A 19092-nucleotide genomic window follows, 5' to 3' on the forward strand; every position below is an offset into this window, starting at 1 on the left:
ATGCTGCATCAAATATTTAGATTAACTGCCATTGTCTGGAGGACCACAGGGTATAAGTCTTGAGTCAAAACACATGGGAAGACATGATATTCAATTGCCACATCTGTTCTGTCCTGATTTATTTAAACTTCTTTCCAGCACTGCACATGCAGGTATAGACCTTCCCAGTAGTTGCTTGTTGAAAGAATGAAGACAATGATCAACATGGAAAATACACAAAAATAATTTGGCCACGTATGCTTGACTAGATAAGATTGAGGACAAAGATGGTGACTGAAACCACTAAAAGCTCTAGAAGATAGGCATATAGTTCCACCTAATGTAGCTCTGTAGGAAAAGGTTTGTTTGTCCTGGTGACATAAATTGTAGCTGAAGATAGAATTATTTTTATACACTGGGAATAGATCTAGTCAGATGAACCACATCTCATGTGGACAAGGAAAGAAAACACCAGAGTAAGAAACAGAAACACATCATTCAAAAACTTTATATCTTGGAAGAGGAAAAGAGAATTAAGCCAAACAGTCCACACGAACATTACAGTTGGTGGAGGAAGAGTGACCACACATAGGCAGCCAGAAGCCAGATTCATTGCCAGTTCTTCAGAAAGCAGTGATCTTTAGAGGCTAGGAAGCATGGCGGACAGAGTAGCTGTGTGTCCTTCTATTACAACAGGAAGGTTAAAGTGGGTCATGAGATTCTGGGGCATATGCCTCCTTTGCCCTGGGCTGGCTGTGTCCTCTGCGAAACACTGGTGAGGCCTCCAGCTAGGGTGACTTCAGTCCCCCAAAGAGATCCACAGACTGAGAAAATATGGAGAAGAAAAGGCCAAATGTTCAAGATGCAGAAAGAACCAACATACAAAAAAGATGTTAATTTCTAAGCAAAGAAAGGGGAGTAGTGAAATCATTTAAGGAGGCCCCTGGATCTGTAAGTAGAATTTTGTTGATTAAAATAAGAAGAAAGTTGAATAAATGGCTCCTAACACCTTATAAATACATCTCCATCAGCTCAGGTAAAGGTGGATTCCAAAAGCCAACACTGAGAAATGTACTATGTTCTGAATTACATAGGATACAAAATCCTCTTTCCTAATTCAGGAATCTCAAGAAGTAACAATTTTCCAATGAAACAAACAATAAAACAAAATGAACAAGACTTGAAAAACTATCAACAAATATATTTATTGTGGTGGCTTTCTCCCCTATTAGATACACTTTGTTAGAAAGTAGCACCCCTTTTCGTTCCAGGTGGACCGTCAAGCAGGTAATAGGATTGTTTTTCCCCTCGTCGAGAGAGAAAGAAAACACATGACTTTGCAAACATGTTATATTTTCCTTGCTCTAGTTTTTGTTTTCTATGAAATCAGAATTTCCTTCTAATAAGCATGATTTTGTTTTTGGAAGTAAGTTACAGGTACACGTTTACAGACTTATACAACCCAAGGGGTAGCAGAGGCTGAACACACAGAGCTGACATAGATCGGAGACCTGTTCCAGGTAATCACAACCCGTCACAGTTTTGTAAAGCACACAAGTCATCTCCAACTCTATGGTTGCTTCCACATTTTGCCTTTCTCCAATCCCGTACAGTATATTTATCTCTGTAAATATATGCACTCTCACACTTCTTGCAGAAGGACAAATGAGGGCAATAGAACCAAGCTTATAACAGTTGTTTCTGTGGTGATAATTCCTATGATTCCAAATGCCAGGCCCTAATATGTGAGCACTCTCTAGATTTCCTGGACAAAACAACACTGTCTTATGAAAGATGTTTTCCTCCTCTGATCTCCTATTTCTTTAGAAGGGATACTGCATCTTTGAATATGCAGAATGATCATTTGCTTCTTAAAACAATAGCTTGAAAAAAAGGAAAAGATGTTGCTTCTCCAGATGTCACCATTATGTTGTTACATCTTATCGCCTATTGATAATTATGTACACAATTTCTCATCTCTTAAAAATGAACAGAAGCACTTAAGATAACCATTCAAAAACATCCCTTCTTTGAACTTTCGGCTCTGCTGTTAACTATGCTTGTATGAAGAATATAGCAACTATCTGGAATGTTGTTTAGACTGGGCGGTAACTGACACGTTGTCCGTCTGTGGTCCTAGTGTCTAGAGCACCTGTCCTAGGCATCTGGTTGAGATAGCAGCATCACGAGTTTACGACAATCTCCTGGGACCCTCTAGTGTACAGTGCTGAGTGATACCGATTTCTGTTGTTTATCTTGCGTCTTTCGCTTCTTCTGCTGCTGTTTGTCTTTGTTTTCTCGTTGTTCTGGAGCTTCTCTGCTGGGCTCCAGACCTTTGTTCTCAGGTATTGCATCCTTACTTTCTTCTTTAAGTTTTTTTCTTTTTCTCTCCCTTCCTTTTTTCCCTGAAATGAAAGGGTTCATCTTTAAAAAAAAACATTCAATCATGTTCTACTTGGTTATTCTAAGTTTTAAAAAACCAGCTGAATTTCTGTCAGGTTGCATAACATGCCCAGAGATACCAAATATCTACACTTTAAATCACTCATTCAACTTCTCTTTATGAAGGCTGTGCTATATTTCAAGCAATGTAAACATGAAACACAAAGTATAATGAAGCAATTAATAATGGTAGTTCTGAATTCTGGAGGGTTCTTTTGCTGTAAGTTTGGTAATTATTTTACATGGTAGCTACTTATGGATAGTTAATAGAAATTTGTGAATTGATTTCTTGCCATCTAAGACATTTATTAATGTGTATATGTTATCTGGCTCCTACACAAGGCACTATTTTGTATTCAGAATTTTCCAAGTAGCTGCTACATATTTGCACTCTGCCAGTATATCTACATGCCATCTACTAGAAGAGAATCGATTTGCATAACAAATTTGCAAATAAAGGGTCATGAGGAATACCAGAATAATTATATTTTTATTTTATGTTGAAATTAATTTCCATTACAGATTCTCTATATGCAGGGCTAGGGGTGACTGTAACTTACCAATAACCCTATGGTATAAGCTACAAGGGCAGGAACTCTGTCTCTATCAACAAATGAGTAGATACTGGAATACACTGGATTCCATGGAGGACCTTGACCTTGATCTGGGTTTGAAGCATAGATTTGTTCAGATTCACACTTTGAGGCATTTTAAAAAGTGAAATCAGCACGACTTTAAAGGTTTTGTTGCAGGAAAGGATATTGCAAGATAGACTGGAGCCAGGGTGAAGAAATGAATTTTATTCTATTGGCCTGGGGGAACTATTAACAGTTTTAGAAGAAGAGAATAGTTTGATCAAAGTGCATGGGTCTGGCACCAAATTAGATGAATTAAAAAAAAATTCAAATTAGTGAATTGACTAGATATTTATTATCATGTTAATATTTAACATGTACAATCTACAGCATAAAATAATTTCTGAGCACATGGTTTTAGTAACATCCATTAATACACATATCCCAGTGAGAAATTACTGATTTAACTTAATATCATAGTAAGTGAAAACTAGGAATTAACTATTCCTTGATGTGGGACAGACTCTGATTGGGCATATCCCTGCATACTGAACCATGTAAAATCTGAAATTAGTTTCTGTCTACAAAAAGTCACTTTGGACAAAAGTATTTTGGAGAAATTATTTGCCTGAGAGAACCAAAATATTTTCACATCCTGAAATAGGCTGCAAATATTGAATTCAGTGGTTTGGCTTTCCTTTTCTTGAGCTCTGGTTACGGAATTCTAGGAACCAATCTTATTAATACCGCACACATATACTCGGCCAACAGTCTCCTTGGATTTTATACCACAGCTAGCTTTATCTGAGACTATATTTGCAAAGCCTTTCAATTACTTTATGAAAACTTGCCTTGTTGGGCTCAACATAACACATCTCTAAATTCTGGACCCTAAAAGGACAGTTAGCAAAAATGAGAATTCAGACCACCATAAAGCAAATATCAGTCAAATTATTTTGGGTATGTAGAGATGAACAAAAAATACTAGAGTTGCCTATTATGTCTAGGGCTGGCTAGTTGTCCACTGGTTCACCAAGTCCACTATTCTTTTCACTGAAAAGAATATTGCTGGATTGATAAAATTTCTATGGAAGAAATTAAGGTTTTGTTTTTTCATGCTGGCTTTACACATTTGAAGTGCTGATGTGAAATTAGTAACCAAACAGGAAAAAACCAAAGAGTTAATTTTCCTTCTTAAATATGTACCGTAATTTAATTTTCATAAATCTGCACAACTTGAAAGAGAGAAATGCTGGTTTTCGTGGCTTGTGCTTGATTTTCAGAAGGACATGGCTGCAAAGGTTAGATTACATAATATTTCCATTTTGAGGAACATTTTGGAGGTGTTCAAGTTCAACTCTAAAAATACTGTCAGCGAAAATCATTCCAAAGTTCCATAAAAACTATTGACCCCAAACAAAGTGTTATTTTTATGGAAATTACCCAGAAGTTCAGTGTTTGACATTGTTCTCTTGATGATGGTCCAACATCTTACAGCTGTGACCCCGACCACAATGTTTTGGACACATAAAAGTATATTGTTTCTTTCTTGATCACAGATTGATTTATATGTTTTCTAGCTACACGTGACAGCATGCTCAACTTACTCTGCATTTCTGCTTATTAGCAAACTGATATGATTATTTCTTAATCCAGGCAGAAACACTTATGGAAGAAGCTTGCAACTCAGTATTATAGCTTTATTATCCAAGGAATAACTATTTAGTCTGGGTTGTGAGTGAAAGGGGAGGCTCTACTGAAGCAACAGGAAACTAACGCGTTGTACATCGTTGTTGCCCAACAGAGAGCTATTGCACAACAGAAAAGCGGGATTATTATTTTTTACAGGCCATGTGTTAGTGGTTGGAAATGCTAACTACCCTTGTGCATAAATAATATATTTTCCTCTTGTCCAAGAAGTAGAAATGCGGAAGAGTGGCTCTAGTCCATTAAAAAATCACATGCGATTTGGGAAATTTTTAAGGTTTTCATTAAAGGGGATTCCTTTTTCTATCCTGGTGACTTTTCACTGATGTGGTCAGTAGTCATTTGTATACATTTTTGGGGTCATATTGCAAACTAACCATTCCGGTTATCACAATCTATGTTTGTGTTTTGTCATTCATTGATTATTTATGTGAATGCATACACATGTGCGAGAATTGGGTTGTAGAATGTTCTAGTGACTGAAACAATGTTCATCTTACGTCGATGTTCCAGCTGTGTAGGTGGTGTTTGGATAAAAGCCATCAAAAAGAAATTGCTATTAACACTCATGTTCAATCTGAGCCCTTGCATGGAAATATAATGTTTAAGAACACTGTCTTTAGAGTCAGAAAAACGCCATGTTTTTCTGTTCAAATTCTAGGTCTGCCACATAGTTGTGTGACTTTTGGCAAGTTGTCGATATCTCTTGGGGTTAACTGTTAACTGTCTGATATTTAAAATGTGGATAATTGTTATTACTTGCTAAACTTTTTAAGGGTTGCACAAGATGCTTGTAAAGCACTTAGCATAGTGCATGGCACGCATTAATCACGAGAGAATGAAAGCTAATGTTATTAAGTCATTGCACAAACATGAATTAAGCCTCTACCCCGTGCCAAAGAGTGTACTAAAACCTGGGGATACAAGTGAGATACGGAAACAGACACAATAAATATAGTCACACGTTAATGCAAAAATAGAAGCATGCACAAGATCTATTGATCGCAGAGCAAGGAAAGCATTGAACTCTGCTGATGGAGATCAAAAAAGAATCCCCAGATGCAGTGATGTTTGAGCTGAGCTTTAAAGAATGAGTGAGAGTTTGCCAGGCTGATGAGGGGAAAAGGGCACAGCGGGCAGTGAACAATATGTCAGTGGCATGAAGGCACGCAAGGACATGGCGAATCTGGGGAACTGAAGTAGACTTCCTTGGTTTGATCAGAGTCTATATATAGGATATGACCCGGAGAAGCTGGAATGATAGACAGGACTTGATTGCCATTTTGGGAATTTGTCCTGTGGACCATGGTACAGAAAGCTGAAGGGCAAGCATCAGAATCTGAGAGCAGGGTTGAGTTTGGATGTTTCTGTGACTAGTTGGGAAAGGCCAGCAGGATATTCTAACATGTGACCTTATCTCCTATTTCAGAAACACTTCTGTAAGTAATACAAATCCATAAAGTGAGTATAGGCATATTTTTGAGACAAACTTTTAAAAGAGCAGCTAAAAATCTCTGTGCAGACCATATAACTGCATATTATTTAGGATTTTGTTGCAAATCAGTATCACGTAATTGAATAGGTGATTGACGTTTTTGAGATTCTGAAATTATTTTCCATTCATACAATAATATATAGTCATTTATACAAACACTTCCTAGAGCCTTCTGCAGAGCAGATTTCCAAGTGCAGATGACTTTGAAAAATAGATTCCTAGGTGCTACTTCCAGAGATTATGATTCAGAAATTCTTATGATGGGCTCAGGAACCCAGAGTTGCTAACATTTCTCTCCCAGCTTATTCTTATGTGCAGCCGCATTTAATAACCACAGCTGTAGATCAACAGAAGATCCAATTTCCTTAAACATATACTCCCAAAAGTTTATTTCATGTTATGTGATTTATCTTTTAATTTCTTATATTTTTTCCTAATGGATATCAAATATGTTCTTTAACTTCCTGTACCTACTAATTTTTAAGGCAAGTTTTCTGATTAGGTACATTTTTGGAATAGACACAGATATAAAACAGAAATGGGTTACAGATTGTCTTTTTAAAATATGCTCAAATAGAAATATGTACTGAAAAGAATAAATATATTAAAAAGAACAAATAGAAAAGAAAATGAACCTGAATTATATTTCCAAAATTATGTATTACATATTTAAGATCCAAGTAAAAATAAAAACTACAGAAAATGCTCAATCACCCTTTTAAATGTAATAGGGCTATTAATAAAAGGGCTATTCTCCTTAGATCACAAGTAGAATTTATTTTATTGAGAATTACTCAAATTATGAATATCTGTTCAGTTTTCTGAATGTTTAGAAATACCTGTGTATATTATAAAAGCTGCTTCTTGGTGAATTTCTTGCAGAATACCACTAAGGGGAGCTATTGAGCTTTAAGTAGTTCCAGTTCCAAGACAAAGTTTTCTCGAAAAGCTAAAAAGGTATCTTAACACTCTAAACTGAAGACTAAATATCACTGAATCTATGATTCAAATCAATTAGATAAATATCCTATTAAAAGTACAGAATTTATTACTAGGTCTTTCCCCTTTATTGGATGTGGAAGGAAATTCAATTGGAAAGCCACGGCTTTAAACCTTCAAAAAAACCAACCAAACAAATAAAATGGTGTGAAAATGGGATTAATCTGATAATTTTTGGATCTAGAGTTAGACTTGATTTTTTCATATAAAGAATGGAAATTCCAACTTTTTTTCCCTTTTTGTTACGTTATCACTGAAGAAATTTTACAAAGGAGGGGGAAATTGCTACAGTATAACTTTTTCAGCAAATACGATTTATTATGTAAAAACATATTTAAAAGTCTTTGAATTGTGGGCTACGTAGACACAGGACAGCGTGACCCAGTGGTGAAGAACACAACTGAAAGTCAGCAAGGCCACGTTCTTTCTCAGCTACATTTTTCAGAAGTAGAATTGACTTTAGAAGTGCATTCAAACTTTTTTGTTTGTTTGCTTTTAATAAAGTAGAAATACTTATTTATTTGCTATCATTTTAACCTAGGAATTTATTTTCAATACAGTGAAAATATGGAAGAATGAATAACTTGTTTTTTTTTCTTTTTCAGTAAATAGGCACACTATTTCTCAAAATGGAAATTAATCTACTTGATTTATCTACTCTGTACAGTTGATCCTTGAACAACATGGATTTGACCTGCACAGATACACTTATACATGGATAGTTTTTCAATAGTAAACGCTACAGTGCTACACAGTTTCTGGTTAAGTCCCCAGATGCGGAGGAACCCTGGATATGGAGGGTGACTATAAATTCTATTCGGATTAATTCCCCTGAGGTTGCTCAAGGGTCAACTGTAGTTTAATACATGAATTAGTTCACCTGTACTTCTGTTTAACTTCCAAGATGCTTCTGAGCAATTATTCCCTGAAAAATAATTTGACGTATCATTACATGCTGTACTAAATGCCACAATTTGGGAAATGACCATTTTTGCAAAGATAATAAGATTGAAATAACATTTTGCCACCAATTGAAAAGGGCTAATATAAGAGATATTAATCAGTTTGTGCCATTCTTTTGGGGATTCTGAAACAAGAGTGTCTTGACAGTAATACACTGAGTGTAAATTTTAGGAGGTCAAAGGAGGTAAACCTAAGCTTCTTACCATGGTACCCAGGGTCCTTTGTTCTTTGTGACCTGGTCCCTGCTTACATAATCATCCACTTTGGAGACCTCATACCAGTCCTTCTCCTAGTCACCTCTGCACTTCACTCACCACAACCCACAGTTTTTACAGATCCCACATATTTGATGCATTTTCCTAGAATGCATTCTCTAGTATCGTTTGCTCTAACTCAGACTTAAGTGTTTCAGTCTCTGCTCATGCGTCACCCCTTCAGGGAAAACTTACTCTTCGAATCTTTTCCTAGGTTGGATTATGTATGTTTCTCCTCTCATTGCTCGTTAAACTCCCAGTAAGTCCTGCTGGAATAATTAAGGTGAAGATGACTTGCGTTGAGAGTTTCTAAAAGTAGTAAAAGTCATGATAGATAACTAAAATTTAATGAACACTTCCATGTGACAGGCATACTTCTAAGTATGAGCAGATGAGGAAAACGAGGGCTCTTAACCATTGTGCTCTTCTGCCTCCACATTATGTCTCAAGGGAGGACAGTGTGTCTGCATCTTTGTATTCTTGTTTGATTTCACACTTCAACTATTGAATAAATAACGAAAAGAAAGTGTCTGGGTGTGAACTAACATATTAAACCAGAGAGGCTTTGTAAAAATGAGGGTTTAGAACATACTTAACCTCTTGAAATGTCAATTTCTGAACAGCAAGGTGCTCATCAGGAACTAACAGCACTTTGGAGTAGGTGTTTTGTGTCAGAACCATCCAGTTACCGCATGCGCTACACCCTTCTGTTTTACTGCTACAAATCTATTTTGGTTTCATTATTTCCACTCCTCTCCCAACCATGACAAGGTAGGTTACAATATACATGTAATTTGGAAATTACTTATATATTTTATCATTCATATCTAACTTATAAACTTTAAAACTACCACTGTGACACTTTTGAAATCCTAATAAAATTAGCAGAGATTTTTATATTTTGTTCCATTTAATATTAAAAAAAGAGAAAGAAAAGCTGTATGAATTTAAATTTCAAAACTCCACTAAGGTTTCAATGCAGTCCCATTATAAATCATTTCATTTCATAGCAGACATCATTAATATCAATAATTATAACTTTCTAGAATCTATATTTCTATAATATACCTTCGCATAATGAACTTTCTATTCCCAACTCAAATACTTTCCTTATGAATTGGGCGTTGTCAGCAGACCTCTACAGAGTTTTTCCCTTTATTGTTTAAATAATTTCATTACTCACTGAAGAGTCAGGATCTGAAAATTTGAATTTTGGCCCCATGTCCTGACAGAACTTTCCAGGGGCCTTTCATCCGAGGTAACTTCATTCCATCTCAGAGCTGCAGCTGCTCAGAACCCTACCCTGGATGTCTTGCATTCAAAAGGGGCGTTAGCTAGAGTTCAAATGGAACTGTTAAAGATACTGGATATTGCATAGTGCGATGCCTTTCTGTTGTAAGTCGTCAGTATTAAAAGAACAGTTAAAAGTGCAAGGAGAAAAAAGTACTCAAAAATGTATGACTCTTCACAATATTTACAATTTACTCATCATAAAAGTAAAGGGTATCCTGTATTTCCACATTATAATATTTTAAAAATGCAGTAGGGCCTCACAATTTATTTTACATGACTATTCTAACTTTAGTATTCTTTTATGTGGGTTTATTTCTCTTGAATCACTACCTTTTGTTTGAAAGTTCATTTGAAATTAGTAATTTCAGTGTTGTTATTTTTCTCAGTGTAAAATTTCTTAACTTGACTTTGAAATTCTATCTAGCACATTAGGTTAGATTACAGAATTCTTGGAAACTAAATCACATACAATTTACTTGTTGGAAATTTATTGACCTAAGCATGTTTGCACAGTGCGTTTTGAACTAGATCTTGGGTCTTATATAATTTTGTCTATTGGATAAGCATGTAAACTTATTATTACTTTCACTTGCTGTCAAAAGGTGTGTTGATAAGTTTCACCTATTAAATCAGTCAAATTTTGTTTATTACTTTTGCCATGAAACTCATGACTAGTTTGTGAAATGACTATTACTACTCTCTTAAGAAAAAAATGACTCTGAGGTTTGAATGCAGTCCTATTATAATTTCACTTTATAGCAAACATCATAAATATCAATAATTATGGCTTTTTAGAATTTATATTTCTGTAATATGCCTTAGCACAAGGAACTTTCTTTTCCCAAGTCAAGTACTTGCCTTGTGAATTGAATAGGTCTTCACAAATTTTCTTATTGTTATTTTGGATTGATATTTTGATTGTCTCACACACTTTATGAATTTATGGGGATATGTGTATATTGCTTATCTTCAGAAATGTAGACAGTCATGTGGCTGACTCCACTATTTCAAAAACTGATAAAGCTTGCCTAGTAGTATTGCCAAGTGTCCTCCCTGAAATTTTCAGTTGAGACAAGTCTTCTCAAAATATTAATGACTATCTCAAAGATGAATTGTGTTTATTTTTGTTGTAACGCTCATTCTTTACCTTGTCTCCCTCCTCACTGCCTATCCCCAACTCATGTTGGCTGCTGCTATCAACTCCCATCTCATATAGCAAGGTACAGAACACGGATGAGTCTATATAAAATAGTATTACAAAAATGGTTTACCACAAAATTATTTTAAAGCAGAACACACAGTTGTCATTCAGACCATCTATTGAGTGATCCCTTTAAGAAGTATGGAAAAACTATTTCTTCAATACTTCATTATAATTAATTTAAAAAAAACATTTCACATTCTTTGTGACAGTTTGCCTAATTCTGTGTCAATTTAAGTTTTAACTGTAGCAACTTTATTTACTGTATCACTAATCAACAGTAAGCTGAGAGTACTGCCTATGTGTAGATTGCTTTGAAAATCTGAGTCTTTAAAATGTTTCTTCTTGGCAAATTTTCATTTTCCTGCTAAATCTTTCTGAGTTGACAATCACTCTACTCTAGCCCCAATAATACATATTAAAGTAACAATAAAGAATGCTTAAATTTTCTGACTTACCCAATTTATTTACCTTAGAAAACCAGAAGCCTCAGTTATATCAATATTTGATTCTGAAGATTAATAATCAATATTTTAAAACTTTTTTGACCCTTACATATTCCTCTCATGAGAGAACACAATGATGGCAAGTCTTTATGTAGAGCTTAAAATAGCACTGGTATTTGAATTTTCCCATTTTTCTTTAGTTAGCTGTGTAGGCTTACAGTTTAGTCTTTCATACTTGAAATACAGGTTCTGAAATCTACTTATGGTAAATATCCACCAAATGGTTCTTTTTCTCTTCTTTTTTTTTTTTTTCCAAAGAATCACTAACCCAAGAGCACTGTCTTCATCTTTGATGAAATATAGCTTCCCAATTAACAAGAAAGTCCTTCGTTTCAAAAGCTTGAGCAGAATGCTACTTGAAAATTCATTCCAGCTGGTTAAATTGAAGAACTGAAAGAATTCCAAAGAAAGAATATTCTCTTGGCATTTATCATTTGATTTTCATTTGGATAAATTTCCATTCGCTCAAAGAACTGGTCTCAGAATTTTGTTCTTCTGAGACAAAAAAAGAAGTGTTGATAGGCATGTTTGACTATGCAGGACTTCCTCCCTTACCCAAATTGTCGACTCGGCTGTATTGACAGGAGGAGATGGCCTCATACTTGCTGACACACTCGCAGTGATTGATTACACAAGAGATGTTGATATTATTCTAATCTCTTTCATCATTTTATGCACTAGTTGACTCTGCTGTCTAATTCTCATTCTACCATAGCCCACTCTTTCTTTTCTTTGAAAATCATTATTGCTCTATGGGGGAAAAAATGTAACTCTAATGTGGAACATCACTGGAGGAAAAACAACTACCAAGTCTCTTATTTAGCATGTGCTACACAGTATTGTTAGTAAAGACGTCACACCCTTTTATAGCTATAATTTAGTATTTTCAGCTATTTATTAGTTACCTATGGGAAGCTAATTTTTAAATGCACCTTCTGTACATTCTCAAATGTTTTCAACTTTGCTTCAGTATTTCCTTTCTTCTTTTTTTGTTACAGAGTATCTCAAACCATTGATTTCTTAACTAGTTTGGAAAACATAGAAAACCCCACTTAGCCTCCACTATATTAAAATCTATAATAAACAAATGTGTAAAAAAATTTAGTTTTTTACAATTTTAGTATAGTGGAGGCTAAGTAAAGTAAATAAGATCACAAGGGGCACATTTTACCTACGGCAGATAATACCAGCTGTTTGAAGTACTTTTCATCTTACTCTGTTGGTGCAAGTATTTGTTCTTAATTAGAAATACTTTTCACATGCATTTGCATAACCAACAAGATAGCTCCTTGTAATTATTACAATTTTATTAATTCAATAACAGTTCAATAGTAGTTATACCTACTTGAATGGAACACAACTGATTTAATTTCTTTCAAAATTTTTGGCAGTTGAGTGTTCACTAATCTAGCAACATCTGCCCTATAGTTAAGCGAGATTAGTAATATTTTACAATGCTTCATTTTACAAGTTTCACTGTACTTCCTTTTTCATTGTATTGATGCGTGTTAGGGTAGGGAGAAGAGTTAAGAGGGCAGACACATGTGCAACAAATGTGTGCATATGTCTGTGTATGTATATAAATATATATGCACATATTTATTTATAGGTCCCTTTCCACCACAGATGCCAAGTTCTATTTTTCTGGTGGATTTAAAAATATCAATTCAAAGAAAGAGAGCCTGTTTTCCAGTTTTATTTTCAGTAAGTCTGAGAGATTTTGCCTATTACAAGAATCCTTCAGAAACCTGAACCTTTAAAATTAGGAGACTGCCAGATTATATGACTTTTAACTTTTTCTTATCAAATATATTTTCTATATGTTAAATTAACTTTAGTTAAATTAACGGGCACTCTTTTTTGTTTCGCAAACTTTCAAAATGTTGTGGGAAAAATAGAACATGGTGCTCTAACAAGCATCTGATTAATGTAGAAGAATTTAAAGAGTTACTTTTGCTCTTCGGATACTCAACTTTCTTCACGTGGACTTTCCCTCGTAACACTGACGTTATCGTTAGAAGCCCAATTTCCCTCTTCTTTCTTTGCTACTAATTAGCTCATTTCCTTCCATTGATTTGATTGGGTCCCTAAGGGTATATTATATATATTATCTCATGAATTTTGATCTCTATTTCTACGTCGTTTTGCAATATGTCATGGTGATACTGAATTATGTTTCTTTTTTTTTTCTAAAAATAGGAAGAACAATGTGGTGATAACTGCAAATATGATTAACTTATCTTTGTAGAAACTCGACTTTCATTTTGATTCCCTTTAAAAATATTTAAATAGAAAACACACAGGAAAGTTTACTTCAGGTGGGGGGGGTACTGCTGGGGCTTTTAGCAGAGGCTTCCTGATTCATTTGCATATTTTGTGCACAGAGAATTTGGAGGCATATGGTACACAGGTAAGCACTGCCACCATTGCTCCAGAGAACGTGGTAGCTTTGCCTTTCTCTTTAGCACAAGCCTGTACACAGTAGCGACTCAATAAATATTTATTGAAAAAATTAAATGAAAAGATGAATAATGCTCTTTTTTTCTTGATTTAATGCTTGTCATTCTATTTGGGGGAGAGCTGGGGAAGGACAGGCATAGAGAGAGATGCTTTTGGTGCTATTCTCAGATATACAAGAATGCTGTGTTTACCCAGTATTTTGAACACCTTGTCTTAATGAATGCCATTTCTTATTAAGGAGTCCTCTGCCAGTTAGCCACTTCTGTTATAATATTGGCTTCAAGTGACTACAACGCACTCCACAGAGCTACGTCATGGTCGCAGGGAAATAATTTTGACTTGTCATGAGACCCAAGCAATGATAAATAGCTAGAGTAACCCTAAGGCTAAGACCTTGGAAATCCAGGTTGCAACAGAGAGGTTACAGAGGATCCCACTCTCTTCTACTGTGGGAAGGAACTTAAATTCTAAAACCGTTTTAGGGATTTGAAGGCTCTGAAGTTTCACTGAGGCTGGGAATGTGGACCACCTCTCAGCCCCAAACTGGGAAACGGTAGCCTAACAAAATTTTTTTGAGACTGGAGAATAAGAGATGGTAGGGGAGAGGGACAGACAGGGGAAGTGCAGGAGGAGAGGAAGGGGCTTGGATGATTATGAAAGCTTGGAAGACAACAAAATAACCTTTTCTTCCTTAAATTATCTTCTATAGCAGGCATAAATGATGCTTTATTTGGTGGAGACTGGAATGTAGTCTTCTTTTAAAACGATGAAATATGACCCTGGCTCATCTTGGCCCAATCTTGGGGCTTTGAAGTGGTACCACACAGTCTCTGAAGCTTGATTTCCCCTTAAGTTTTGAATGACTGTGGCTTTTGTTGTAATCCATTAAATTTTGCGTTCAGTGGAATTCCACCAAAATAAAGGGCCATTGGGTAACATGATGAAACTTTCAGTTTAAGAGGGTGTAGCAAAGGCAGCAAATGGCACATGTAACTCAACTAATAAAGCAAATGGCACGTGTAATGAGTGAGAGAAAATCCTAGGAAAGACTTAAGCAAATGTGCTCAAAATGAAAGAAATTGCAACAATTACTGAAGGAATGGACCCTGTCTTACTCAATCTCCATGAAAATGAATATTTATTGTTTAATTGAGTATTTAAGAATCAAGTAAGATGATCTTGGATATAAAAAGGCCAAATGAGATAGAAAAATGTTAAAAATTTTTTTTAATATCCCATGTTTTGGGTTTTTATCTTCTAAATAATGTGCACAATCTTCCCGTGTCCCTGAAGACCATATGAAGGTAGAAAGTGGTACGTGACCAATGATTGTATATACCCTTCCCTTATTTATATCAACAGGGAATTTTTAAGGAAAGGGTAGTGATCAAGAGATAGTTAAAATACTGGGGAGCAAAAGTATTTCAAGAAGGCAGAAGTGAGATCCACAAATTTATCTCTCTATTGTGCTGGGGGTTGCGGCGGTGGGCTGGGTGGGAAGCAGAATTCTTTCTTCTCCATTATTACACCTTGGCCACCTTTAATCACGTACGTTTTTGGGCCCTGCCAACTCTGTTGGTACTTTTCTTAGCTGCAGAGGTCTTGAGCTGTGAAGCACAAAAGGCTGTCTCCTGGGCAGCCTTCCCTAGGTATGAACAGGTCTGGATGTGGGTGTAAGAGTCTGTCCCAACAGAAAACAATACCAGTGATTTCCAAAAATCAACAAGTATTTCAGAGATTGCCAAGTTTAATAGATGATTTTCACTACTGCTTACAACACATAATAGGCAGCTGTATTCTTTATGCATGTGAATATATTTAACATGGATCGTGCATGGATTAATATATTAACATATTTTGCTGTACTAGCTGTTAAGCGTTTTGAAAATCACTCCTTGCCTATATACATCCTTCAGGATACATTTCAAAGCCTGCTTTCTCCATGAAGCCTTCTCCAGTTATTTTCCAGCAGGTGAGTAAGGATGCAGTAAAGTAAAGCTGCTGTGACCTTGGACTTTGAAGTTAGACAGATCTGAGTCTGACTCTCTGCCAAACCATTTAGTCATTGTCTATCCTTGGGGGATGTTACTTAAACTCTGAAGACCTCATTTTAAAAAAAATATGTGCTTAAAAATATGTGTGGCATTAAATTAAATGTCAAACATCTGAAATGGGTGTCAGACAATGTGCGTTAGAGACACGGCTATATTACTTCACAGCAACGTGACCTTAAGGGAAGCGCTTTCTGTGCTTCAGTTGCCTCATTTATAAACTAGAACAGATAATTCCTACTATTCTTACTATTTGGGGTACGTGTGAGGGACAAATGATATATGAGTACTTGGAAAACACCATATGTCTCATGATTATTTGATCACATCACGCTCTTTCTTGATCTTGTGCCTTAGATGCTGCTCCTTAACAGAAAGCTTCTTTAGCTGGAAAAATTCTACTTGTTCTTCAAGAGCCAGTTAACACTACCTCCTCCGCTTCCAGAACACCATACCCATCTGTCTATTTTGTCACTATTTGTTTGCAGTCAACTCTCACATGAGATCATGAACTCTCAAATGAGTCTCATACAGACTTGTGTCTCTTCCCAGTCATTTTCACTTCTGGCATCTAGCATATAGTTCCTGGCATACAGTAGTCACTCAATACATGAAGTCCAATGAAAGGATGAATAGAGCCTTCAACGCCAGAATTGTGCAAAGCGAGACAAGTGGTGACACCACTAGGCTTAAACAATGAGAGTTAAACGGCAACTCTATTCATAAAAACAAGTTTTCTAATAGGACATCAAGTTACTTACTAGACTGACTGTGCTTTTGTCACCATTGTATTGCTTTGTCAGTTTCTTTATGTTCTTTTTAGTAAAGGAATCTTTGCTTTTGATGATGATGTGATCCAGTAAATAAAATTGTTCTATATGAGACATGGTGTCGTTGCATCACCCCAGCTGGGAGCAGTGAGGACACAAAGCTTACTCCCAGTACCATTGCATCCAGCTTCCAATATTCTAGGCTTCAGTTTGTCCCCCGATTAATATGCATAGCACATGCATAATGAGTTAGGGATGATGGATTTAGTCATATTTTCTGCAGTCTGTTTATGAGAAGGATTAACTTTCCTTTTTAAATCAGTGAAGGAGAATCAGAGGGGACACATAGAGTAGTGAAAGAACTGGGCAGACTTAGCTGAATCCATAAACAGGTTACTTTTTTGGAGGAAAACATCGCTGTGAGTGTTTACTTCATAAAAAGGAGCAATGCCAGTTGATGTTTGGTCCTTGGCTTGGTAAGGACCTAAGGTTTTACCTAGGGTTTATTTAAGTGAATATTATGTAAATTGGGGGCTGTTTAAATTTCTAAGAAGTGTAACTGGAACAGCCCTGTGGTAGGCAGAAAATAGCTTCCCAAAGATGTCATGTCCTAAAGCTAAAACCTACAAATATGGTACTTTACGTGGTAAACAGGAATTAATATTGCAGATGGAATTAAAATTGCTGATCAGCTGACTTTGAGAGGGGTAGAATACCTGGGATTATCTGGGTGCACCCAATCTAATTTCATGAGTCCTTAAAAGAACTTAAAAGGAAGAAGAGGCAGAAGAGAGGGTCAGAGAGATGCTTTGTGAAAAAGGCTCAACCTGCCATTTGTGGCTTTGAAGATGGAGGAAGGCGCCATGAGCCAAGGAATGTGGGCAGCCTCTATAAGCTGGAAAAGGCAAGGAAGTGAATTCTCCTCTAGAACCTCCAGAAAGAAACATAGCTCTACCAACACCCTGATTTTAACCTGATTAGGCCTGTGTTGGTCTTCTGACACACAGAACTGTAAGATGATAAATTTGTGTTGTTTAAGATACTATTTTGGGTAATTTTTGGTAATTTATGGCAGCAGTAGAAAACTAATATGAGCCCAAACTTTGTAACGGTTTTCTTATATTACAGTTCATAAATAAATGCCCAAAACAGTTTGGAAGACCACTATCCCACTATTCAAATGCTCTCAGTAACCTGAATGGATCACCTAGGTTCTGAACAGCATCTAACTTTCTACGCAGACTGTTACAACATTAAATTCCTTTCTGGCAGCTTTATTCCTAGAAATTTGGGTAAACTGAATTTACTGATGACCAAGTGCAAAATAATAGATCAAAAGCAGCCAAGTGTCAGAAATACTAATTTTTTTTAAAGAAGTTCATACCTCGAATATTGATCTAATTCTTATGAGAACCCAAAATTTGCTTTTTGCAAGTAAAAATGTTGTGATTCATTATAGGACAAATTGTGAAACAAGACAGGCCTTCCCCATCTTATTTTTGCATATACGGTGGATATGTTTTCACTGTCAATTTGTGAACGAGGATTCCTATTAAGCAGAAATTCATCTGGAGTGTATCATCTGCAAGATCAGCTTTAAGAGAAATGAAAGAATGTGAAAACAGGGAGATTCTTTAAGAATGAAATTATGCCTTCCTCCATGCGCCCACACCAATGTGGCTACAGAACTTTGGGGAATTTATTTCAATGTTGTCTGTACTCACAGTGTTCCTTGCTTCAGTTCTCTCTATCAGAACCTCCTGAGGTCAGAAAGTTTTGCCCTTTTCAGAGGCTTTTTTCAGCCAGCGAAGACTTCTGAGCTAACCAGAAATCAAAATGGGATGCTGCGTTATGTCAGAACTGCATGTTTAGTCTGCTTTCCTAGAAATAATCAAGAAAAGTTATATGTGAAAAGACACAGATGTTCCCTTCTCAGCAATATTTTCATACTTTTAAAGTATAATATGAAAAAATCTAGTTGAAATCTAGAACAATATGTATTTTGTATATGCACGTATTTTATTGATTTATGAAAGTTCACAAAACATAAAATACCTAAGATTTTATATATATATGTGTGTGTGTGTGTGTGTCTATATATATATATAAAATATGTAACTCAAGGCAATAAATGCTGTATCATGTTGATGTTGACCCTTAGCCCAGCATGTCTTTCTTTGAAAATTCATAGGAAATGGATATTCTACTATTTATTCTGCCTTACGATTGAGCATATTTGTAGCATAGAGAATATATTTTATTTATCAAATTTTCAATCATTTTAGGAACATCTTTGAAGGGGTACCTAAAAATTAAGTTGCCCCAAATTTAATCATATTACTTATCTTTCATTTTTATAATTATCTGAAAAAATAGGGCTCAAATTAAAGCTGCCTT

General features: G+C 35.7%; 1 protein-coding gene across 2 annotated transcripts in view; it reads right to left on the minus strand.

Moving 5' to 3' along the window:
- Positions 1-1159: 1159 nt before the first annotated feature.
- RSPO3 (R-spondin 3) overlaps positions 1160-19092 on the minus strand; it is a 75233-nt gene continuing 57300 nt past the window's right edge. For both annotated transcript variants that reach the window (XM_010965521.2, XM_074368401.1), the window contains exon 5: positions 1160-2384. In XM_010965521.2, coding sequence (XP_010963823.1) covers positions 2194-2384 — 191 coding nt within the window. In that variant the 3' untranslated portion in view covers positions 1160-2193. The remainder of the gene's footprint in view (positions 2385-19092) is intronic.

This window comes from Camelus bactrianus, chromosome 8 (genome assembly GCF_048773025.1).
Source record: "Camelus bactrianus isolate YW-2024 breed Bactrian camel chromosome 8, ASM4877302v1, whole genome shotgun sequence".
Taxonomy (NCBI): Eukaryota; Metazoa; Chordata; class Mammalia; order Artiodactyla; family Camelidae; genus Camelus; species Camelus bactrianus.